Source organism: Muscardinus avellanarius, assembly GCF_963383645.1.
Source record: "Muscardinus avellanarius genome assembly, chromosome: 19".
In the NCBI taxonomy this organism is placed as follows: Eukaryota; Metazoa; Chordata; class Mammalia; order Rodentia; family Gliridae; genus Muscardinus; species Muscardinus avellanarius.
In genome coordinates, this window is record NC_137805.1 from 47,932,191 (window position 1) to 47,956,907 (window position 24,717).

At 51.3% G+C, this 24,717-nt stretch overlaps 1 protein-coding gene across 1 annotated transcript; it reads right to left on the reverse strand.

The window, feature by feature from the left end:
- Nucleotides 1–24,132, reverse strand: XKR7 (XK related 7; the record flags this gene model as incomplete). The annotated part of the gene is made up of 3 exons (XM_080716708.1): nucleotides 1–956; nucleotides 1,874–2,076; nucleotides 23,549–24,132. 3 exons carry the CDS (start codon nucleotides 24,130–24,132, stop codon nucleotides 1–3), a joined length of 1,743 nt encoding a protein of 580 aa, XP_080572834.1.
- Between the last annotated feature and the right edge of the window lie 585 nt (nucleotides 24,133–24,717).

The window sequence follows — 24,717 nt, forward strand, 5'->3', positions numbered from 1 at the left end:
CTACACCGTGGTCTCGTACTCCAGCAGTTCCTGGGATGCCCCCATGCTCCGGTACTGCAACCGAGGCGTGGCAGGGGAGGAATATTCCAGCGCCAGGATGGTCTTCCGGAGCCGCCGATCGATGAAGTGAGCATCCCACGCTGGGTACTTCTTCCGAGGCAAGTCAATCCGAATGACCGGCCCCTCTGTCCGCAAGGGGCGGGCCACTGGCGTGGGAGGCAAGCCGGGTCGCACCTGGAAGACAGGTGGCGTGGGGGTCCCTGCGCGCTCACCCCCCACAGAGGCCCCTTCCCGCTCGGCGCCTGTAGTCCTCGGCAAGGACCTTGGGGGACTTGTGACAGCATCAGCCGGTGGGCTGCAGGGCCCTGGGGCTTCAGGGAAGATGCAGCCAGGCGCCTGGGGCCCCAGCATAGGCCCACTGGGGTGCAGGAGACAATAGTAGACGCACATGAAGAACATGCCCAGCGCGAAGCTGGAGGCCACCACACAGACCAGGATGAGCGAGTGGAAGTCGGTGGAGAAGTTGCGGCTGGCGTACCAGAAGCCGGTGAGCGCTGCGTTCTCCAGCAGCACGATGCAGTAGTAGAGCGCCATGCGGCGGCGGCTGCGGCCCTCCTTGACGTTGAACCAGCAGAAGATGTAGATGATGCCCACCACCATGTTGTATATGATCTCCTCCCACTTGGACATGCAGAAGTCTGTCTCTCCCTGGATGACCCAGAAGGTCATGACGCACCAGTGCGCCACGATGAAGATGCCAAAGTAGAGCTTGTAGACGCTGGCAAAGAGGGCAAAGGCCAGGCTGCGGGCTGCAATGGTAAACAGGTGCCACAGCACCTGGGCCACAGCTCCCTTGTAGGACAAGGGCCGCTTGTCGTCCCTTGAGTCCCGCAGCACCTTCTGGTAGGAAGCCAGCGTCCAGGCCAGGGACACGAGGGAGGCGGAGGTGGAGAGGGCTGTGGAGACAGGGTGCGGATGGGTGGGCCGGGTTAGGGTGGGGCTGGGTTGGGATCTGGGGAGAGGGGGAGGGGCTGGGTCAGGAGCTGGTTCTGAGGTACAAGGATCTCTGGGTGAGCAGAGGTGAGGTAAGGGCCTGGGGGTTCCTGAGGGGACGGGCTTGGGTCCTTCTGTGGGTGTGGGAGCATCATGGGAGAGGATGTTGGGTAATTTGATATCCACAAGAGTCAAGTCTAAGACTAGCGTAGGGCCATTAAGGTTCAGGGGTCTTGGTGGGAAGATGGGAAATGAGGGTTCAGAATTCTGGGAGTGGAAGAAGAGGTGAGGGGCTGGTAGAGGATACGGGCTGCTGAGCTGAGGCTGAGTGGAGGGGGCCCTGCAGCAAGCAGAGCTAAGGTGGGGACAGTGGCAGGAGCCAGGGAGCCCAGGGAGGATGGAGTGTCTGGGACACTGAAGCTGGCTCAGGCCTGAAAAGAGGAACACCAGGTGCTCCAGGGAGGCAGGGTGTGTGTTTCCCAGGCACTGAAGCAGCTGTCCTGGACTGTCATGGAAGGGGCCTGGAGTTAACAAGGCCCGTAGGAGGACAGCCAGAAGGGGACCGGGACCCTCAGGGGGAGTAAATAGGATCCCCGGGAGATGCAGATTGGGGTCAGGATGGTTTGGGAAACAGAGTGGGCAAATGACTCGGCAGCGGGCCTAAGGTGTGTTGAGGGACAAAGGGCAGAAACGGGGGTCTGGTCTGCCCTGAGACTAGGGAAGGAAGATGGCGGCAGGGCGTGCCCAGGGGGCCCGAAGGGTAGCGAGGGGATGGAGAGGCCGGGTCAGAGGGGACGCGGGGGGCCTCAGAGGGTGATGAGAGTAGAGGTCCGGCCTCCCTAAGCCCTGACCAGCGGCTCGGGGCGGGGGCGGGGCTCACCCGGCAGCAGTTCGGGCTCGCGGCCGCGGTGCACCAGCAGGCTGAGCTGCAGCACGAGCTGCGGCGCGCTGCGAAGGAAGGTCTCCAGCAGGCGCAGCATGCTCACGTCGGCGCTCTCGAACAGCATCCGCCAGTAGAAGTGGCGCCGCAGCCGCTCCCCGCGCCAGCGGCTCTGCAGCCCGAGGTACAGGGCGCGCAGGTACCTGCGGAAGGACGCGGCCTCAGCTCCCGCGCTCGGCTGCGGGCCCGCCCACCGCCCAGTGGCTCATCCCGAGGCCTGAGGTCGGAGAGCACGCACGGGCTGTCAGCCTCAAGTACTGGCACAAACGAGCCCCGTAGGCCGCGCTTTTTCTTTGGAGGGTATTGACACCTGAGAGTGCCCTGAGTAACACCCAGAGAGGCGGATCTGTAGTCCAGTCACTCCGCTAGGAAGCAGTGCAAGGCCACATTATAACCGCTAGATGGCACTGCCTCGTTCTGGAAACCACCAAGCGCTTCCTCCATAGGGTCCTTCTGTGACAGCCCTGGGGCCAGCCCCCAGTTCTGTGCAGTGTCTTCCTGGCCTATTCCTGACCTGCCTCTGAGCGCCCAGCCTCACCGCCGGCCACAGGGAAGCTACTCACTGCCCCCTGGCATTTGAGACTTTGCTGCTTCTCCAACAAGCTCCAGGCCCTCTGCACTGGGCACAGGTTCGGGGGCTCGCCATGCTCCCCATCACAGCTGGCCTTTCCCACCTGCTGTCTATGCCTGGAGCGCTCTGTTCTGTCCCTCCAACCCTGCCCCAGCCCCAAACCTGGGTAAGTCTTGTTTTTCTTCTCAAGCTCAGCTTTTTATTTTTAACTTAATTAATTTCATTTATTTATTGCGTTATTGGGGATGGAACCTGGGACATTCTATCTCCAAGCTACACTCCCCCTTCTATTCTTTATTTTGAAACAGGGTCTCACTAATTTGCAGAGGGCCTCACTAAGTAGCTGAGGCTGGCCACAAGCCTGCGATCCTCCTGTCTCAGCCTCCCAAGTACTGGGATTATAAGCATGCACCACCATGCTCTCAGCTCAAGCTCAGCTTTTTTTTTTTTTTTTTTTCCTGTACTGCGGATGGAACCCAGAGGCATTGTACCTCCGAGTTACATTCCCCAACCCTATTTTTTAGTCTTGTTATTTTTGAAACAGGGTCTCACTGAGTTGCGAAGGGCCTTGCTATGTAGCTGAGGCTGTCCGCAAACCAGGATCCTCTGGTCTCCGCCTTCCGAATGCTGGGATTACAAGGATGCGCCACCATGCCTGGCCTCAAGCTCAGCTTTTAAGCACAACTTCTTTCAGGAAGTTTCTGCTGAGCACACTCCGCCTGGGCTAGTCTCCTAGGCTTGCCTCCCTCACCCGGCCCCTGCCACCGTGGGTTGTAATTGTCTGGCCACACATGCATTTCCCCAGACCGTGAGTGCGACAAGAAAGATTAGGTTGGCCTGCTAACTGCAGCAGCCTCAGTTCTTGGCACACAGGAGGCACTCAATTGAAGTGGGCTGAATGCATGACTGCAAGTTTGTTGAGTTAAATAGGACTCTGGTAACCCCAGGATGGGTAGAGAAGGAACCCTGAGTCCTGAGTTCAATTCCTGTCTTAGCTAGCTGCTTCTCCTTTTCTTTCTTTTTCTTTGTCTTTTTTTTTTTTTTTCATTACCAAGGATTGAACTCAAGGGTGCTTTAACATTGAACTATATCCCTAGTCTTTTTTATTTTGAAACAAGGTTTTCCTAAGTGGCCTGGGCTGGTCTCAAATTTGTGATCCTCCTGCCTCAGTCTCTTGAGGAGCTGGGATTACAAGCATGTACCACCACTCCCAGCCACCTGACTTTACTTCTAATTTTTGCTGCCTGGTCTTCGGCAAGACCCTCTCTGTGCCCTAGTCAGTCCCTCCCAAAGTAGCTATGAGAATTAAATGGATGTGAAGCTTCTTTGCACACTGTGAAGTGCAGTGCCCATATTGGATGAGATGAGACCTGTCTACACACGTCAGAGTCCCCTCTCATGCCCAGCATCTCCACTTCTGGCTGTTGGGACCTCAAACTCTGCTCATTTCCCAGACCCCTAAGTGCTGTGATTCATGGGACATTAGGCCCTTTACTGAAACCATAGAGGGATCCTCTAAAAGTGGCCTCCCCAAGAAAACAGAGGAGGGGGAAAATCCCAACATAGATTTAAACACCCTATTGCCTGAATTTGAAGTTAGGAAACCAGGGCTTTGGAGAGTCTGTTCCTAGATGGGGGACACTGGCATTTTCAGGATATGGTTTGGGAATCAGGGGTCCAACTGTACTCAGGGTGTGCTGCCAGCCCCAGGGAGGATCACAGTGCAATGGGACCAGCTGATAAGCAGTTTCCTTAAATGGCTATCATCATTTTAACAGCTATGCGCCCCTCTCTGGACCTAGTTTGTCCATCTCCAATGAGAGAGATGGGTTGATAACTCTGAAGACCCTCTCGAGCAATTGTTCTGGAACCCAGACTCTCTGCTCAAAACATGGCCGTAGACATCCAGTTTAGGATGCTTCTCTCATTTCTTGACACCAATTGATGTTGCAGATACACCCTCTATTTGGCCCATTACAGGATTGGCAGGAAGGGGCCATGCTCTCAACAGCTGACCTGGGAGATGCATGTCCACTCTCCCTTACGGTGCTGGAATTCCCTCAGCATTTCTAGCCCCCCTGCAGTTATACCCACTGCTCACTCCCCTCTCTCCTGATGTGGGGCCCCAAGCTCCTGAGCAGCTCCAGGTGTAGATCCTATTTCTTCCGATGAACAGCAGTTTGCCTCCCTGTATCTTCTGTTCTCTGGGATCTTGCCTCCTCTCACATAAGGATCTCTAGAGCCAGAATCATTCATTTACAAAGTAAGCATGTTTTGATCTGTTCTGTGTCCTTATGTGTCTCACAGTCCCATGGAAAGGAGACAAGGTAAGAGGTGAAACAGATGCTGTGAGATGCTTTGGAACCCAGAGAAGAGATGGATACCTCTGTCTGAAGCAATGATTTAATCTGTGTTTTAAGCATTGGATTGGCATTTGAAAGTACTCAAGAGGTCAAAGGGCACTCTGGATGGCAGAACCAGTAGCTGCAAAGAGACGGAGGTCTGAGGAAACATGGCCTTTTAGGGGAATGGCCCGTGGTGTGCTGGGCCTGGGCAGGAGGATTTTAATGGGCAGGTGCATAAGAAGATTAAAGGGCATCCAGTTCTGGACTGGGGAAGCTGGGGTGTAGCTCAGTGGTAGTAGAGTGTATGCTTAGCATGTGAGAGGCCCTGGCTTCCATCCCCAGCAACACACACACACACACACACACACACACACACACACACACCAATCTGGACTGGAGAGTCCGGATTTTATTCTAAATCTGAATTCCATCCCAGAATCAGCGGTGATGTGATGGCTCACATGCTCACTCAGGCTGGCTTGGAGGGAAGCCAGGAGGGCTGGGGTTTGGTCCAGGCCAGCAGTGACACTCTCGAGCCAAGGTAGGGAGCATCGGAAGGGCAGAGAGCAGACCTGGAGGTGGCCAGAGGTGTGGGGCCGTGGGAGAGACCCTGAGCAGAGGTCAACTCTCCCGGCCTCCACCTCCCCCACTTCTCAACCCATTCCTGTGGCTCTGGCTTTGAGTAGGAAGGAGAGACCAGCTGGTCCAACATGAAGGGGCCTGGGGAGTTGGGGGAGGGCGACACCCTGGAAGTTTCTCTGAGGCTAGAAGACCATCTGTTTCCGGGCCGGGTCAGCATGAGGAAGGCCCGGCCCCTGGCCAGCACCCATCACCACCTGACAGGCCGCCTGCCCACCTCCCTGCCCACTCCTGCCCTCTCCTCTGCCAGCTCCCAGCTAGCCGCAGACAAAGGGCTCCCACAGCCCAGGCCGCTGCTGTGAAGGAGCAGGAACAGAAGGGAAGAAAGGCGGCCTCTGGTCCAGGGGATGTGGGGTCAGTGGGGACCATCGAGGTCAGCTGCAGCCCCGGGGAGGACAGGCCTGGGCTCTCCTCACTCTGCTCCTTTTGGCTACAGGATCCAAACTATGGTTGTTCCTTGCAGCTGGCACCAGATGCTCACTGCCAAACGCCTATGAGATGTTCATGGGCCTGGGAGGATGTTTGAGCCCCGAAAAAAAAAATAAATTGGATCCAAAACACAGGGAAAAACTTCAGAATCAAAATTAATAAATGTTTAATTAAATGTCTGCAAAACAGAACATAATGTCAGCTAGTCAACTGCAATTTGGCTCTTATCTGTTATATATAATTTACATTTGATGTTTGATGTGGCTCCATTTAAATATGCTTGATAGATGTGGAGCCCACAAAGGTCTTAAAACAATCCTGCCCAGGACATGCACCTCATTTCCCTCAGTTTCTCCTCTAAAACGGAGCTGGCACTGGGTGTGGTGGTCCATACTCATAATCTTAGTACTTGGGAGGCTGAGACAGGAGAATCACAAGTTCAAGGTCAGCCTCAGCTACTTAATGGGGCCCTTTGCTACTTAGTGAGATCCTGTTTCAAAATAAAAAATAAAATAGGGTTGGGGGTATAGAATTCTTGAAGGTAGAATGCCCCTGGGTTCCATCCCCTGTACTGCCAAAAAAAAAAAAAAATTAGAAGGGCAAGATGGCAGTATGCTGGGCTTGTGGGTTTGCACCCCAGCAGTCCCCAGACTTGCTGCGTGGCTCTGGGTAGTCTTTTTGCTTCTCTGAACCTTATTTTCCTCTTTCTGTGAGCATTCAATTAAATTATAGATTTGAAAATAATTTACAAGCCGTAGAGGGATGTATACATGGTGTGTATGGGGGAAGCATGTACTGGGTGGAGCTCAGGCTCCTCCTGACAACCATACAACACTCCTGAAACCCCAGGAAGCCCACCCTACCCCATGTCCCACTCTGTTTGAAAGGAATTTGGAAGGTGTCGATGTTACCACCAGTGAGATTAATGCTTCCACAGAGAAGGCTGCTCCATCTCAAGGCAAGGGATACAGCCTTGGGGAGGGGTGGACATTTGCTTTTCTCCAAAATATATCTTTGGTCTGTTCATCTCTCTGATGCCACCGCCTGGTGCAGCTGACTGTCATCTCTTGCCCGGACAACCACATCAGCCTTCTCAGTAGGCTCCCACATCCCTCCTGCCCCCTACAGTCCACTCTCCACATGGCCACCAGCGGGGTGGGGGTGGAAAAACCCCTGTCAGATCAGTCAGTCCTCTTCAGCACCTCCCAAGGGCCTCCGCTCCTCTCCCACTGGGAATGGAACCTGAGCTACCCTCTGGGCCTGCAGGCTCTAGCCACCTGGCCCTGCCTGTTTCTCTCCCAATATTTCAAACTACTGTCCTATTTGTACCCCACACTCAGGTCCCCTGGAGGTTTCTCAAACAAGCCAAACTTGTTCCTGACATAGGTCCTTTGCACTTTGTTGGTTCCTGCTCAGCCACGTGTCGTGGTCCAGAGACCTCCAGGCCACCCACCCATCCCACCTGACGCTTCCACCTGTCCAGCTGCTCTGGTCTCTTTCAGCCCCTTGTCTTATTTTCTCCCTAACATACTATAAAACAGCCCTGTTTATTGACTTAGAATGTATTTTCTATTCTCTGCTGGCACTGGTGCTCTCTGAGGGCAAGACTAATCTGTTCTGGTTACCACGGTGTCCCTCACATTAGTGCATGCAGTAGGCACTCAATAAATATTTGTTGAATGAGAATAAATGTGAGTGTTGCCATGTGTGTCTCTATCCAGATCCTGGAAGGTCCTAGGACTTCTGTGTCTGAGTTTCCATAGAGACAGGACACCTTGCAGGTTCTTGTGTCCACTCTGATTCATTTCTGTCCTTCCTCTTCCAGGAAGTCTTCCTCGGTGCCTCTACCATGGCTAGGCCTCCTCCCAACAGTTCTCAGGCTGAGGCCCGGTGTGAGCCATACTCATAATTTTAGCCTTTACTCATAATTTTAGATTTAGCCATACTCATAATTTTAGTCCTGCTGTCAGTGCCCTTAATCTAAAGGCCATGTCTGCTGTCCCCATTTTATAGATGAAGAAACAGTCATTCATAAGTCTATTTGGGCTTTAACTTATGCCCCCCCCCACCCAAGTCTTGTGCAAAGTGAAGAAGTGTGTTCTGGAAATGGAAGAAGATAAGTGTTTACTCTTAAGGTTGGGAGCAAAAGAGCCAAGCTTGAAAAGAGGGAGAGAAGCCAGCAGTGTTAGGGTGTGAAGTCTGTCCCCTCAAGGATCTGGAAAGTTGTCTTTTCTGGGCCCTGTGGCTTCCATGAGTAGACAGCAGGGTCAAGAACTGGAAGAAAGCTCCGTCCCTTCTTTCCAGGCTCGGTGGCCTCTTGTGACCCAGGACCCCCCTCCCCCAGCATCCCCCAGCGTTCATGGGGTCTGCTCCAGTGGCCAGAAGGAGGAGTGGATGACAAGAGTTCCATGTTCCTGAGAAGCCAGTTTCCACACCACTCTGTCTCCTGTTCCTGAGCGCCCCAAGTCTATGGCATGAGGTTGGGTCTCTGGCCCAGGTCTCAGTTTCCACTAAGACAATCAAATCTAGCCCCAAACTGGACCTCAGATCCTGGGTCACTGTCTCTGTCTGTGGCTCAGATCTGCCTGTCACGTCTGTCCTTTGAATACAGGGGCCGACTCTTTATCCATCCTTACATCATTGTGAGTCGTTCATTTATCTGTCAGCATCACGCTGGGACCCTGGGTCAGTCTATCTGTCGGTTCCTGAGACTCTGGGTCACACTGTCTCTCAGATACTATGTCCATGCCTTAGTCTGAACAGAGGATCCTGGGTCAACCTGTCTGTGTGTCCGTTGGATGCAGAGACAGACAAGTCCTGTCTTCTCTCTGTCTTGGAGCCTGGATCTGCTTTGAGTCTGTCTGTCTGGATCTTCCAGTCCCTCGGCTGCTTGGTCCATCTGCCAGTTTGCTGCTCAGCTCGTGGCTCGGCGTGACTGCCAGTTTCCCGGCCATCCTCTGCTGCCTGCTCCTCCTTTCCCTGACTCGGGTCCCTCTCTGTCTGTCTGTGTCTCTCACATCCTCGGCTCCTCCATCTGTCAGTCTCTGTGTTTCTGAGTGTGTGTTCTCCCCCCTCCCCACTCCCCCTCACAACTCGGGGCCAAAAACAGCAGCTTCCAGCGGCTCCCTGCTCCCACTCCATCCGGGAACCAGTCTCCATGCTGGCTGGAGGCTTCTGTGGTCTTCAAGGTGGCCAGGGCCCTCAGACCCCTGCAGATGGAACAGGGTGGGGCTGGAGAGGCAGCAGGACATCCTGCCGGCCAAGCCTACCTCTACTCTGTCGGTGTGCGGGGGACAGGGTTCAGGAGTCAGTAATAATGATAGCAGCTCACATTTATTAAGTGCCAACTATATAACTGGCTGTGCCTTCCTCACTGCGAGCCTTTGAGGTGGGTACTGCCATCACTTTCATTTTACAGATGAGAAAACTAAGACCCAGAAAGGGACTGGGACTTGTCTAAAGTCACACAGGAAGAGCGAGAGCTAGGACTGGCTCTCCCCGGCCCCTTGAGCCAGAGAAGGGACAGGGAGGTCAGCAGGCCTCGTGTCCACCCTGTCTCTACCACCCCAGTGGCTTATCCCAGCAGCTGTAGTTGCATAGGGTGGGCAGCTGGACGACCCCAACTGGGCATGATGGACCAGAAGCTTATCTTAGGATGCCATGGGTTTGCAGACACCAAGAGAAGATAATAGCAACCAAAGAGTCAGGAGACCCAGATGGCTCTGGTAAGGCCCAGGCTGTCTGTGGGCCTCAGGCCTCATCCTTATTTATTATCTTATTTATTATTATTATTAATTATTAATAATAATAAATTAATAATTATTATTATTTGGTGGTACTGGGGTTCCTGGAAACCCTTCTACCTCCAGGCTACACTCCCAGACCCATTTTATATTTTTAATTGGAAACAAGGTCTCTTAAGCCAACAAGGCTGGCTTTGAACCAGCGCAACCCTCCTGTCTCCGCCTCCCAAGTGCGGGGATTACAAGCATGCGTCACCACCCCCGGCAGGCCTCATCTTTAAAATGGGGCCAAGCAGCAGATATTCACCAGCCCTCTCCCCACCCACCCACTTCTGATAACTCCGAGCCCTGCTGGCCCAAACCCAAGTGCTTCTCTCCTCCGTGGGTCACCACTTTGCCCAGGCCACTGTACCTTGTAGCCTGGCCTCGTCTCCTTGCTCCCATCCTCTCCTCTTCTGCCTCCCTCACACAGCAGCACGAAGGAATTTGTAAATGCCTGGGTCAGGTCAAGCCCCTACTACGCTTAGCCACCCTCCTCAGTGGCCTTTGAGGCCCAGCATGAGCAGCCTCTGCCCACCTCCGGGACCTCACGCCCCACCCTCACTGGGCCTGTGCTTCCAAGCTCACCAAGCTCGGTCCAGCTCAGCATTTCTGCCTGCACAGGCCTGCGCTGATGTCCTGAAGACTCACCCTCCGCCCTCAGCCATCTCGGCTCAGCGTCACCTCCCCAGGGGCTTCACAGACCCTGCCCTTCAAGGTATCCTGCCCCCAAAACCCTCTCATCGCTTCCTCCCATGCTACCTGACTTGCTTGTTTACTCTCTGTCCTCCCCCATGAACTCCATGAGAGCAGGAACAAGTCTATCTTGTTCTCTGCTACATCCCTAGTGCCTAGCCCGGCATTGTGTGTGTGTGTGTTTGTGTGTGTGTGTGTGTGTGTGTGTGTGTGTGAGAGAGAGAGAGAGAGAGAGAGAGAGAGAGAGAGAGAGAGAGAGAGAGAGAGAGAGAGAGAGGCTGGGAATTGGATCCAGGGCCATTCTACCTCTGAGCTACACCCACCCTAAGACACCGCAAGGCTTCACCCAGGGCAGGGCACTTGCAGGGAGTGCTCTGGCTCTGGGAACAGACTGCAGGGGTCAAGGCACGCAGAGGACAGGTTGCCACGAGAGGAAAGCATGGCCCAGAGGCACTTAGTGGGCATTCAGGGAAGTGATGTGGCCAGTGCCAGCCAGCCAGAGAGCACCAGCTTGTGTCTCCAGCCAGGGCTACAGGATCCTGCCCCCTTCCCCGTGCAGGAACAAGCTGAGCCAGGACCCAGGGACCCAGATATGGTCTATGGGTTCTCAGGGAAGGCTGGCTACCTCACCTCCAGTGTAGTCCAGAAAGCTCTTAAGAGAGGATGGCCCTGAGACCCCTTCCCCATCAACTTAGCCCTCAATTCTGAGCACTTTTGATAATGTTAAAAAAAAAAAGACCTTCCTGGGGTTGGCAGCCAAATGAGTCATAAATGTCAGTAAAGAATGTGATTTTACACGTTTGGCTCCCATCTCATGTGGTGTTGGGAGCGAGGCTGTCTCCCTCCTCCTCCTCGGCAGCCCCTGCAGAGTCACAGCACCTTTTCTTCTGCTGGGTGGAGGCCAAACACTTCCCAGCTCCTAATTCCAGGCTCTGGCTGAGAAGCTGACACCCTCTCTCATTCCACCGCTCCGCCAGCTCCCGGCCTCTGTCCCAGCAGAGGAGCTGGCAGCCGCCCTCCAGCAAAGCATTTGGGACCAAGTCCCAGCCTCACACCCCTCGCTGTCTGCATGCAGCCAGCTTCCCTCCTCTCTCTGGGCCTCAGTTTCTCCATCTGTGAAATGGGCTGCTTAAATTGGTGCCTAGTAAGATTAAAACTCAGGATCCCATATGCTAAGATCCCAAGCTCCTTTGTTCCCCCTTTCTCTTTTCCTGGGGTCCCTGTGTGGAGCTGGGATACCATGAGCCTGATTCCAGTCTCCTGATGGTATCAGAAGGAATCCTGGGAATCAGATGTTATCCTGGGAGTCAAGGTGGGGAGAAAGCATCACTCCATTCATCTCTGTTCTGCCTGTGAAATTCCAGATAACAGAATAAGGGTTTCAAGCACTGATGCTCAGAGGGGCTGAGGTGATCTCACTATCTGGCTCTGGGGAATACAGCAGGTACCCGTCCAAAGAGGAACTACCCATCAGCTCCTGCCATGGCTGCCCTGGAAGAATAAGCTAGGTTTTTTATCCATCCATCCATCCATCCATCCATCCATCCATCCATTCTTTCTTTCTTTTTAAAAAAATAGCTGGAAATTAGGATATATATGCAAAAAGAAAGCCCCAATTTGGAAATGTTGGAAGCTAATTAAAGAAACACCATATTAATTTAAAAGACATTATTATTCCTTGTTATAGGTATGATAGCACTGTTACATAGAGTGATATGTTTTTGAAAAGTCTTTTTGGAGTTTTACTGAAATACTTATGGATACAAAGATAGGATGTCTGAAATTTGCATCAAAATAATATGAAAGGAAAGGAAATGCAATGGACTGCAGACCTGTGCCCAACACCAACAACGCTAGCCAATCATGTTATTTAAATTTAAATTAGCCAGGTGTGGTGGCACATGCCTCTAATCCTAGTACTTGGGAGGCTGAAATCATAGGATCACAGGTTTGAACCCAGCCTCAGCAATTTAACCAAGCCCTCAGCAACTTAGTGAGACCCTGTTTCAATAAATAAATAAACAAATAAAAAATCTATCAATAAAACAGGCCTGAAGGTGTAGCTCACAGGTAAAATGCCCATGGGTTCCATCTCTAGCACCACACACACACACACACACACACACACACACCCCACATACAATTAATTAAAATTAATTACATTAGGAATTTGGCTTCACCCAGTGTGGTGGCACACGCTTGTAATCCCCGCCCTTGGGAGGCTGAGACAGGAGGATCACACAGGTTCGAAGCCAGCCTCAGCTACTTAGTGAGGCTCCCAGCAACTTAGTGAGACCCCGTTTCCAAATAAAGTATAAAATAGGTCTGTGAGGATAGCCCGGAGGTAGAAAAGTCCCCGGGTTCCACCCCCAGTACCACACACACACACACACACACACACACACACACACACCAAAACAAAACTTGGCTCCTGGGTCTCAGGCATGCTCAGTAGCCATGTAGGCCAGGGGTGGCTGTGTTGGACAGCGCAGCCGAGCATTTCCATCACTGCAGAGCGTTCTACTGGACAGTGTTCTCTACATAAAACAAGGTCAACCAGGGGTCAATAACTGTTAAGTGGGTGATGGTGCATCAGGAAGTACTAGCCTAGTCTCTCTACTTGTGTGTGTGTGTGTGTGTGTTGTGTGTGTGTGTGTATATATATATATATATATATATATATATATATATATATATATTTGTGTGTGTGTGTGTGTGTGTGTGTGTGTGTGTGTGTGGTACTGCGGATTGAACACAGAGGCATTCTACCTTCACGATATATCCCCAGCCTGATTTCATTTCTTATTTGGAAACAGGGTCTCACTAAGTTGACGAGAGTGTCACTACTTGCTGAGGCAGTCCTTGAACTTGCGATCTTCCTATTTCAGCCTCCCAGGTATCAGGATTATAGGCATGTACCACCACACCTAGCCTTGTATATGTTTAAATTTGCTCTAAGAAAAAAGTTTATTAGAGGCGGGCACAGTGGTACAAGTCTGTAATCTTTGCTACTCAGAGGTTAAGACAGAAGGATTGTAAACTCAAGGTCAGCCTGAGTAACTTAGTGAGACTTTGCTCAAAATAAAATAAGAAGGGCTCATGGTAGAGTGCCCTGAGTTCAACCCCAGTACAAAATAAAATATTTTTTCATTAAAAAATAGGCAAAGCTGGGCGTGGTTGGCGCACGCTTGTAATCCCCGCGCTTGGGAGGCAGAGACAGGAGCATCATGCAGGTTCGAAGCCAGCTGCGCTGGCTTAAGAGACCCTGTTTCCAAATAAAAAAAGTATAAAAAATAGGTGTGGGAGTGTAGCCCGGAGGTAGAAGGGTTTCCAGGAACCCCAGTACCACAAAAAAAAAAAAATAGGCAAAGACAGGCATGGTGTCACATGCCTGAAACCCAGTACTTAGGAAGCTGAAACAGGAAGATTACAAGTTCAAGGCTAGCCTCAGCAACTTAGGGAGACTCTCAACAACCTAGTGAGACCCTACAAAAAATAAAAAGGGCTAGGGAGGTAGCTCAAAGGTAGAATGCCCAGTATCGCAAAAAAAAAAAAAAAAAAAAGGAAAAAAAATACTGTACAGGCTAACCATCACACGGCGAGGCCAGATTGTAGCCTATGGTCTGGAGGGTAAGCATCATGGAACGGAGCATCTTAAAATCCCCAAGGTAGAACCGTGTCAGAAGAGTAAGGGGCTTTGGATATCCTCCAGTTTGCCCCCTAAACTCAAGTAGAAGTCCCTGCCAGTTAGCCACTTCTGCCTGCATGAGCCTCTGCCAATATGGAGGTCATGCCCTCGGGAGCAGCCTGCTCTGTTTCTGGGTGGCTTGATTGACGGTGTTCTCACTTTTATTCAAAAGATACTGCCTGTCTCTAAGGCTGGGTCATCAGCTGTCTGAACACTATCTCTGAAGCCACAGAACAAGCATTCTTCCAACAGGAGGTCAATCTGTGAAGGTAACTGAGATTTTTCTCAATAACCCAACAGACCCCTAATGTCCCTCTCCTTATCCCTCTATTGATGCTAAACAAGCAGGGTGGGAAACTGCTTGGGCCAATAATAATAATACCAACATTAAATGTTTTCTGAGGATACTCTATGTATACTATGCCTCAAATCCTGTGCATTTACATTATCTCGAGACATCTTTAGCAGAACTGTAAGAGGTGGATATTCTCACCATCCCCTTTTTGCAGATGAGATGGGATCTCCGGCTGGTAAAGTAACTTGTCCAGGGTCACCTAGCTACGAAGTCATGATGTCTGGTCTGTAGCAGCACTTAGGTACTCTGCTCTCTTGTCCAAGTCCTGGAAAAACTCAACCAGAATTCTTCAACCTCCAGCTCGCTTCACAGCTGGAGTCACTGAATTCCAGGTCATGAAGACTTGCCCACGGTGCCAATCACAGAGGCTGTATTCAAATCACATCAACATTTACTCCGCCTGTATTGTAAGTTAGCCTGACCTGTATCCTCCTGGGAAGCCACCCCAAGGCTGTTCCTATTGTATCTTCTGTGCTGTCCCTAGCTTTAGCCCATGGACAGTTTGGAAGGCTGAGGCTGCAGACTCTCAGACCTCAGTGCTGTGTCCACGACTGCAGAAGATGCCCACGCTGACTTAGCTCCTGTCAATCAACCACAAACCAGAGGCCGAAGTTCCCATCACCTGCTGTGGACCTCGGCAGAGCTGGCTGGGCGCAAGGCCCCCAGTGGTAACAGAGGATCAGCTCTGGGCAGTCACCGTAGGAGACAGAGAGAAGAAGGGACAAGGCCTCAAGGGCACGTGATCCGGTGAGAAAACCAAGCAGGTGGGCAGACGATCACAATGGAATGTGATCAGGGAGGCCGGGTAACGAGGGATGAGTAATAGTGCCTGGGGGGTGTCCGAGAGGAAGAACCCAGAATGTTAGCAGTGGGTACTTTATATTAAAATAACATTTATATAATAATTTTCTAATTTTTTTCTTCTGCTTCTCAAAACAATGCATGATCGGCTATTTTCTAAGAATATACTTAACCAGTATAAGGTAGGAGAGCTTAGTGGTTATGCATGTAGGCTTAGAAGACTGACGATATGGTTTCAAACCCTGGCTTTGCTACTTACTAACTGGAAATCCATTCCTCTCTGTGCCTCAGTTTACACATCTGTAAAATGGGCCATACTGCTAGCTAACACTAATTGAGCTACTGTGTGCTAAGTACTGTGCAAAGCATGTTCCACATATTAATTCAATAAACCTGCACAATGGACATCCACACAGAGACCATTGTCCCCATTTCACACATTAGGAATCTAAAACCCAGAGAGTCTACTGACTGGCCCAGGACCACAAAGCTCATGAGCAGAAAGTTTGGCTCTATAGGCTTTCTTCTACACCATTCTTCTTTATGACAGGAATTTCATAAAGAAGAACGGTCAATAAATACTATAATTTTCAGTTATATTTTTTAAAACACAGGTGAATGTATACGTGTTTTCCTTGGTTAACTAAGAACCAGAAGTAAAATCTAAAGGCAATAGAAGAAATATATAAGTTAGCAGAAATCTCTTCCATCCCACCCTTCCACTCCAAGAGGTAACGAGTGGAGGGGAGCCTTTAAGCCTTTCCTATGCTGCAGAGGTTTCAGCGGAGCGTACAGCTCTTCCACAAACAAACAAAACCACCAAGCGATTCCTATTTTAGATTATAAAAAAAGCAACATCTGTTGGTCACAGGAGTGAGAAATGGGGTCTGAGGGCAGAGAGTGCTGTGTGCTGGGTTTGTTCAGGGAAAGCTCAAAGACGTGGCAACAGAACTTGGGCATGAAGGGTGTGCAGGATTTTATAGAGAGAAGTGGGAAAGGATGTTGCTGGAGGAGGCAGACCATCTGCACGGAGGAAGGTGTGGCTTGCTTTAGGGAGGGGGCAGTAGATGGTCAGGGGCAGGGGTAGGGAGAAGATGGAAGGGCAGAGGTAAAGGGCTTTGATGCCAGGCTAAAACACTTGGGCTTGCCCTAGGGCAGGGGGAAGCTGGGCTGCCCTGGGGCTCCAGAGTGGCACGCCCAGATCCAGGCTTCAGGACCGTCGCTCTGGTAGGATTAGGCGGTGAGTGGGGGTGGGGAGAATGACAACCAGAAGCTGATAAAATTTCCCATGGGAGGAATTTGGACAGCCTTATAAAGGCAGGGTGGTGAATGGAGAGGCCAGAGTAGATCCCAAACAGCCTCCCTCCTCTCCCCAGGGCACTTCGCCCAGCTGCTGGGGTTCAAAGTCATTTCCTGGCAGTTCTCCTCCTTCCCCTCCCCAGGGCTTTCCTGTGTGGTCTTTATAGATCAAACGGGGACGCTGGGCCCAACTGCTGCCGCCACCGAGTCTGTTAGGAGCAGCTCTAATGGCCTATTGCAGTGGACGCGCAGGGGGAGGAGGCAGTGGGCGTGCAGAGTGTCCTGGAGAGGGGTCTCCCGGGGAGAGGTGGAGAGGCCCAGCTGGAGCAAGCCTGCAGAGCCAGAGCAGGAAGGAACCGTGTAAAGGGTCACTACCAAAAGCTCAGGAGGTTGTAAACATGCCTCAGCTGCAGGCCTGATTATTCACAACAAAATCTTAGACATGAATCAGCCAACATATCAAAAAAGAGGAACTCAGCTACCTCATTTAAAACGATGGTAAGAGAACTGGGACACATAATTTGAAAACCACTAAGGACCCCAGCCCCTGACCCACTTTATACAACTAGCAAAGGCTAACAGAACTTGTTGAGTACATCTGTGTTTTAGGCACTGTGCTACACCCCCAGGCCACACAAGATAGATTTCAATACTGGAATGTCCACTTTGTAGATGAGGAAATCAAGATGCAGACAAGTAAGCCGGCGTGGTGGCGCACGCTTGTGATCCCTGCGCTTGGGAGGCAGAGACAGAAGAATCATGCAGGTTCGAAGCCAGCACGCTGGCTTAAGAGACTGTTTCCAAATTTAAAAAAAAAAGTATAAAAAATAGGTTTGGGAGTGTAGCCCGGAGGTAGAAGGGTTTCGAGGAACCCCAGTACCACCACCAAAAAAAAAAAAAAAAAAAAATGCAGACAAGTTGTCCCCTTGCCCAAGGTCACTGGCAGTGGCAGACACAAGGGATGCTGGTTTCAGTGAGTGGGTCTGGACACTGACTGTCTGGCCCCCGTGGGGAAGTTGAGGATGGAGAAGGACAGCTTGGCTTGGAGGCAGACCCTGCTCCTGCCGCTGCTACTCTGGCCCAACATGTCCTCTCTCCCTTAAACCTCCACAGCAGCCTCTGCAGGGTGCGCTCTGGCTCCCCTCCAGTCCCCTGCATTCAGTAGCCAGAGTGGACATCGTGAAACAAATCATGACCCCGTTTCTCCTTCGGTCAAATCCCCCTTGCCCCTCTTTCATGGCAAGGAGCCCTGCGTGCTGCTGCGCCACCCAGGCCCTTCCCTGCTCTCCCGCCTCCCTTTCCAAGACCACGCGGCTCCCACTCGCCTCGTCCAGTCCTTTCCCCACAGGCCTCCTCCTTGGAGCAGCCTGCCCTGCCCACCCTCCTCCCTGGCACCCCTCTGTCCCCTTGCTGCTGCGTATTTTTCGTGTCAATTACCACCAACTGATCCATTATAATTGATATGATATACATTTTATATTTAGTGTATTGATCTCTCCCATTAGACTACTGAGCTCCAAAAGGCCAAGGCTGCTTCATTGGCCACTCTGTTCTCAGCACTTAGACCAGCGCCTGGTATACAGCAGGTGCTCAATAACATTTGCTGAACAAGTGACTGCAGATGGAGTGTCCGCGATGTCACTGTGGCTCCTGCCCCTCACCAGGCGCCTCATGCTCAGTGAACAGACCTTGTCCATAGGGAACAAAGCTCAGGCTGATGGCACTCATTTTTCCCCCCAGTACTGGGGATTGAACCCAGCTGTATTCTACCTTTGAGCTACACCCCCAGACCCCTTTCTTTCTTTCTTTCTTTCTTTCTTTCTTTCTTTCTTTCTTTCTTCCTTTCTTTCTTCCTTTCTTCCTTTCTTTCTTTTTCTTCCTTTTTTTTTTTTTTTTTTTTTGTTGGTACTGGGGTTCCTAGAAGCCCTTCTACCTCTGGGCTACACTCCCAGACCTATTTTATATATTTTTTTTAATTTGGAAACAGGGTCTCTTAAGCCAGCAAAGCTGGCTCCGAACCAGCGCGATCCTCCTATCTCCACCTCCTAAGTGCAGGGATTACAAGCATGTGCTACCACACCCAGCTTTAATTCTTTATTTTGAAACAGGGTCCCACTAAGTTGCAGAGGGCTTCACTAAGTAGTGGAAGCTGGCTGCAAACCTGTGATCCTCCTGTCTCAGCCTCCAAGTACTGGGATTACAAGCGTGCTCCACCATGCCCGGCTGGCACTAGTTTTTGCCAGTGGTCTTTGAACATTTAATGATAGAACCAGCTTTTTGTTAACCCTTGGCACACATTATCTCACTAAACCTGAAACAACTCAAGAAGTTGGTGGGTACCATTATGGTCCCTGCTTTAGAAAGGATAACATATTATGTGGCAGCCGGACATGGTGGTGCACACTTGTAATCCCAGCTCTTGGGAGGCTGAGACAGGAGGATCGCACAGGTTCGAAGCCAGCCTCAGCTACTTAGTGAGGCTCTCAGCAACTTAGTGAGACCCTGTTTCCAAATAAAATATAAAATAGGTCTGGGAGTATAGCTCGGAGGTAGAAAGCCCCTGAGTTCCACCCCCAATACCACCAAAAAGGAAAAAAAAAGAAGAAAAGGAAAAGATATGATGTGTTTTGTCAAGGTCACATATAAGTAGTAGAGTCAGGATTTGAACTGAGAACATTGTATCCAGAGTCCATGCTGTTAACCATTATGCCAAAAACACAGCCTTCTAGAGGGGAAAGCCAGAGCCTGCCTTTCACGCCCAGCTGGTCACTAACTCGTTTTAGAACCTCTCTAGAGTGCCGGCTTGTTAGCAGGCAGGGGGAGCAGTGCTGCTGCCTGGACATGGAGAGGGTGTTGGAGGGAGGTGCTCAAAGCCCAATTGCCCCCACCCTTCCAGGTGCCCAGATCTCAACAGCCGGGGAAGAATCCCATGCCAGGCCTCTCACACTAATTGGCTTAGCAAACCATGCTTATCTGGGCAAAGCTGGGACCCACAAGTTCAAGATTAGGGAAAGAAGGATTCATGGCTTACTGCTCTGCTGCCCACAGGGTCGGGGGGAGACAGGGTTAGACCTTAATTGGCTTAACAGCCCTCGGTGGCTTAATAGCTCAGAGGGCGGGGGAATGAAGCCTGGGCTGGCATCCAGCCCACAGCCAGATCTGTGCCCCACCAAAGGGTCTGTTTGCTCTTCTCGCAGGGATTCAATCTGTCACTGCATGGAGATGCTGCTCTGGGGTCCCAACATAGCCAGTGTGTGATAGCAAGGATAGAGCTGGACCTGCGAACTGGACAAAGATGGGCAGGCACCTCTCTCAGACAAGTCTCTTGCTTCTCTGAGCCCACTTCCTTATTTGATAAGTGAGTGCTATCAGTAGCCAATCAGAGAGAAGATTCTAAAGGAAGATGAGATCACATGCCGGGACCACCTCACATGGGGCCTGCTGGAACCCAGGAGGTGTGCAGTATCTGTGAATGCTCTCATTTTATGTTTAAAATAATATCATCTGTGTAAAAGAGCATGATCAACTGTGAAGAGCTGACCTGAGGTTACAGAGAAGACAGGTGTGTTTCTTTTGGTTGGTACTATTTTTTTTGTTTGTTTTTGGGGTACTGAGGATTGAACTCTGAGCTACACCCGCATGGGTCCACGATTTCTCAGGGCACTATCCAGGTAGGTGGGTGGTAGCTTCCTCTTGTCTAGGATACTTCTTCCTCATAATGTCTCCTTATCTGACACACTGTGTACTTTATATTTATTTCATTCAGAACTGGGAGCATGGGATTAGAAGGTGAATGACCCGCCAACCTCTTAGGTTTGATCTTGGAGGACTCAGATACATATCTCCTTACTTATTATCCCAGGCCCTGCCACTTAGATCATTGGTGGAAAAGTCTCACATGGTAAGCAAACATGTTGTGCCAACACTGCTTAATTTCTAGGAATGCCAGAAGGTATAGAAAAGCCACTATACCTTCTCTGGATCCCCCCCCCCCATTGAGCCAGACCCTCAGCCATTTCAGAATTCAAAGCTTCTGGGACAGGGGCCCAGATACTTTAGCTCTGACAAGAGATCCAGAGTCAGAATTCTAGCTTGGTTAAAATGACCTGATGTGGATTTTTCATTTCCAGTAGCTATTTCTATGAAACCTCTCCTAATTCAATACAGAATCTGAATTCAGAGAGAACAGTCAGCTGTCGGTAATTCCTTTCCATTTCTCTGCAGCCCCCCAGCCCCATGTCTCTCTTTAATTGATCTCTGTTCTGTGCAGGGAATGAAGCACACAGCAGGTCACTAACTCATTTCAGAACCTGTCTAGAGTTCAGGGCTTGGCAGGAGACAGAGCGGTGCTGTGGCCTAGACACAGAGGGGGTACTTGAGAGAGAGCCGCCAATTCTAACGTGATGACCTTAAGCTATTCTGAGCAGTATTCAGTGCAGAGAACCGTGCTAAACAATTATGGGGCACCAGAAAGGGACACTCCAGTCCTTAAGGGCACCAAGTCTAATCTTGTTTCAAACACAGGGAAACTGAGTCCCAGAGATGGGAAAAGCCCATCCCAAGGTCACTTAGAAAGCAACAGGAAAATGAAAGTGCCCCTTCCCATGCAGCACTTTCCCCACAACGCACGCTGTGTCCTCACCTTCCCCACGTGGTTCAGCTCTCTCCCCCTTTTCACATCCTTATCTTGGTGCAACAGAAGCCTGACTTTCTATCATCCTGGAATCTTGGAATCTCAGATTCATGATTCTTCAAGCATGAGGGACACGTTAGTGGCAGAATTGCAAGGTGGATAAATTGAACTGGGACTCTGAAGGCAAAGAATCTTGAATTCCAACTCTTCCAATCCCTTGCTGTGTGACCTTGGGCAAGGATTCCCCTCTCTTAGCCTCCACTCCCTCTTCTGTCAAGTAAAAATTATAATACTAACCACATGACTGTATTATTAGGAGGGACACAGGAAATAAAGCAGGTAAAAAGACAGCCAGTAGGTTTAGCACGGATGTGTACTTAATGAAACAATTGTAATAGAACCATAAATTAGGGCTCTCACGCCTAAAAGAAATGTTCCAGATGTAATCAAAAGGAAGAGTGGACAAGCTAGAGCACGCTTACCCTGTATTAATTGTTACAGCCTGTTACTGCTAGAACCAATTGTTGTTGTTTTTTTCCCAAGAGAAGCTAGGATGTTAGGTTTAAAAAATACTATAGAAACTACACAACACAGTCCTATAGGACAGATTCCAACCCACTGCCATTAGATTGCTATCCCTGAGAAAATTATTTCATCCAAACTCCCTTACTTAGAGGACGGTGGAAATAGTGGAAATAGCTCTTTTATCTAAGAAATCACAGAGTTCAGTGGACCCTCAGCCATTTTCAGCCACTCCCCTGAAACCCCCTGCCTGTGGTCATTTTTTTTTTCCCTATTTGATAGAAACTCGGCAAGAAAGAAGAGATATATTGGCTTCTTGCAAGTGGATTCTGAATGGGGAGGAGGGTAGCCAGTGTGTCATGGGGCAGCTGGCCCACTTTAGGCTGAAGGAAAAGGGGGATGAAGCTTTGGCTACCAAGAATAGGAAGTTACCATTTCAGAGTCTAAAAATAACTTTCACCATCTGTCCACTCGGGCACAGAATGATAAATGCAGATTAGTTCCTGGATGTAGACATGAGTATTTTTATGTGTTAAGCTAATAATAATAACACCACCTTGTGTGGATATCACTCCACCCCCTTTTCCCCCAGGGCAAGCTAAGTGATTCATACACATCAACTTGGCAAGTAAAGATGGGTAAACCAAGGCAGAGAAAGAATAGACGATACGGCAAGGGTGACACAGCAAGTGAGCAGCTGGGACAGACCCTGGGAGTCCCGTTTTCCAAGCCTCAGCCCAGAACTGGATCTTCTGAGTTAGGCGAAATACATGAACAAGTAGCAGAGTAACTAGAACAACAGAATAATCTCCCTTTACGTCTCTAGAATGATTTTTTTCATGCTTCTTCCACATCTGTTATAATCGTGATCATCCATTACATCCCCCAAATCTTTTTCAGTCTGCAGGGCCCTCACACAGACCATCTCTCACCTGACTATCCCAATAAGTAAGAAAACTGAAACAGGAGACTAGTAAGAGCGAAGAGCAGGGATTCTCTCTCATTTTACAGGCAAGGAAAGTGGGGTTTGGAGGGAGAAGGAGGTTTGCCTATGACCACGTAGTAAGTTCATTTTGTCACTGCACGGTAGAGCCAAAGGTACTAGAGCAACTTGGATGCAAAAGGAGCCCTAGGTTTAGAACCCCCCTCTCTCCAATTAACTCGGCACAGCAGGCACTCTCCGCCCTGGCAGGGGAGGATGCCTGCAAGTGAGCAGCTTGCACAAAGCCTCAGCTTTTGCCTTAGTGTCCTAGGATTAAAGGAAAGTCAGTGGCCATCTAATGCCTGATTCAAGGTGGCAAGTCCCCTTGGCCCTTTCCTGGGGGGTGGTTCCTGAGGGAGTCCTTAGGACATAGGAGCCAGAAAGCTTCCCAGCTGGGTCCAGCATACACTTTCTCTAAAAGCCCAAGAAGTTTAGGCAGGAGAGCCATTTAGCTGCCTCAAATTCCATCTCTCCTGGGAGGTTGGAGGTGGGGTGCAATTGAGCTTTTATGAGAGCAAGGAAGGATTTCTGATATTTTCCCTAAGCAGACAGGAGAGGTCAGGGCTGTGGCTCTTTTCCAAGCCTCACACATTTCCTCACAAGCGCGTGGTCCCCCTCATTCACACATTCTCGAGGATCTCTTTCCCTTCTTGCCCTACACCCTCCTCAGGCTCTGGGGTTGGACAGGGTTGGGGGCAGAGATCAGAGGAGCTGACGAGAAACAGAATGAGATCTGCAGCGGGGTGGGGTGGGGAGGGGCGGAGGCCAGGACTGGAAGGATCTTGGAAAGGTCAGGGCAGGGTTGGGAAGGCAGGGAGCTGCTTGCTATCCCCACTCTTCGGATTGAGCTCTCTCCACCTGCTCTTCTCTTACCTCCAGACCTGGCCGAGCTGCAGGAGATGGACGAGGGTCTGCAGCAGCCAGACGCAGAGGCGGCAGCAGCGGCGGCGGTAGGTGCGGGCGGAGGAGGGCGCGGGCCGGGGGCTCAGCTCCTGGCTGCCTTCCGCGGTCCTGAAGGCGCCGGCGCTGTCCTTGGTGCTGATGGCGGCTCCTCCGGTGCCGCTGTCCTTGGTGCTGACGGCTGGTCCCGGGGTCCCCGCGGGCTCCGAGTAGTCGTAGACAAACCAGCGGAAGCTGAGCAGCTGTACGACCAGCGAGGGCAGCAGCACGAACAGCAACGTGAGGCCGAAGTAGGTGCGCTGACCCTGCAGGTAGTAGGAGGCCGCCAGCCACAGGTCCGTGGCGCCGTCGGAGAAGAACACCAGCAGCGCGCACAGCACCCAGCAGCAGTCCCGCAGCTCGTAGCGCGGCCCCGGGCCTCCCGCCTCGACCACCCCCGGGCCCCCGGCCACGGCCGCCGCCTCCCCGCGCCCGCCGGCACCGCCCCGGGCTCCCCCGACCGCCCCCTCCGGCCCCGGGCCGGCCGCGACCGCTGCTCCATCCGACTTCGCGGCCATGTTGGCGGAGCAGGAGGCGGGGAGCGACTTCCGGGCGGCGGAGGGGGTGGGTGCGGAGTGGGGAGGACCCTGTGCGGGCGGCTCCCGCCTTCTCCTTTTCCTCCTTCTCCTCTTCTTCCTCCTCCCCTCTACTTCAATTATTCATTCTTCTTGGCGCTGCAGGCCCCTCCCCCACGCTGCCCGCGCGGTGGCTGGACCGGGGCATCCCGCTGGGGAGGGAGAGGGGCCGAGGGGGAGAGCATCCCAGGTCACGCTTCCTCTCCTCCCTGGGAGGCGTGGGGCCCCAAGCACATGCTCTCTGCCTCTCGCTACCCCCACTTCCTTCTTTATTGCCCCTTCCTATCTTCTTATTTTACACTTGTCTCGGGATGTTTACCTCTGGTGGCCTGGGTCTGAGGGGGTCTTGGAACGAAGGGGGAAGGGGCCGGGAGAGCAGCTGTTGAGCAGTCCCCATTACCGTTAGCGACCACTCTGCGCTAATGTGCCGCGTCCCAGTTTACCGTTTCCTGAATATTCACTTACTGTTTCTTTTTCTTTTCTTTTTTTCTTTTTTCCTTTCCTTTTCTTTCTTTTTTGGTACTGGGG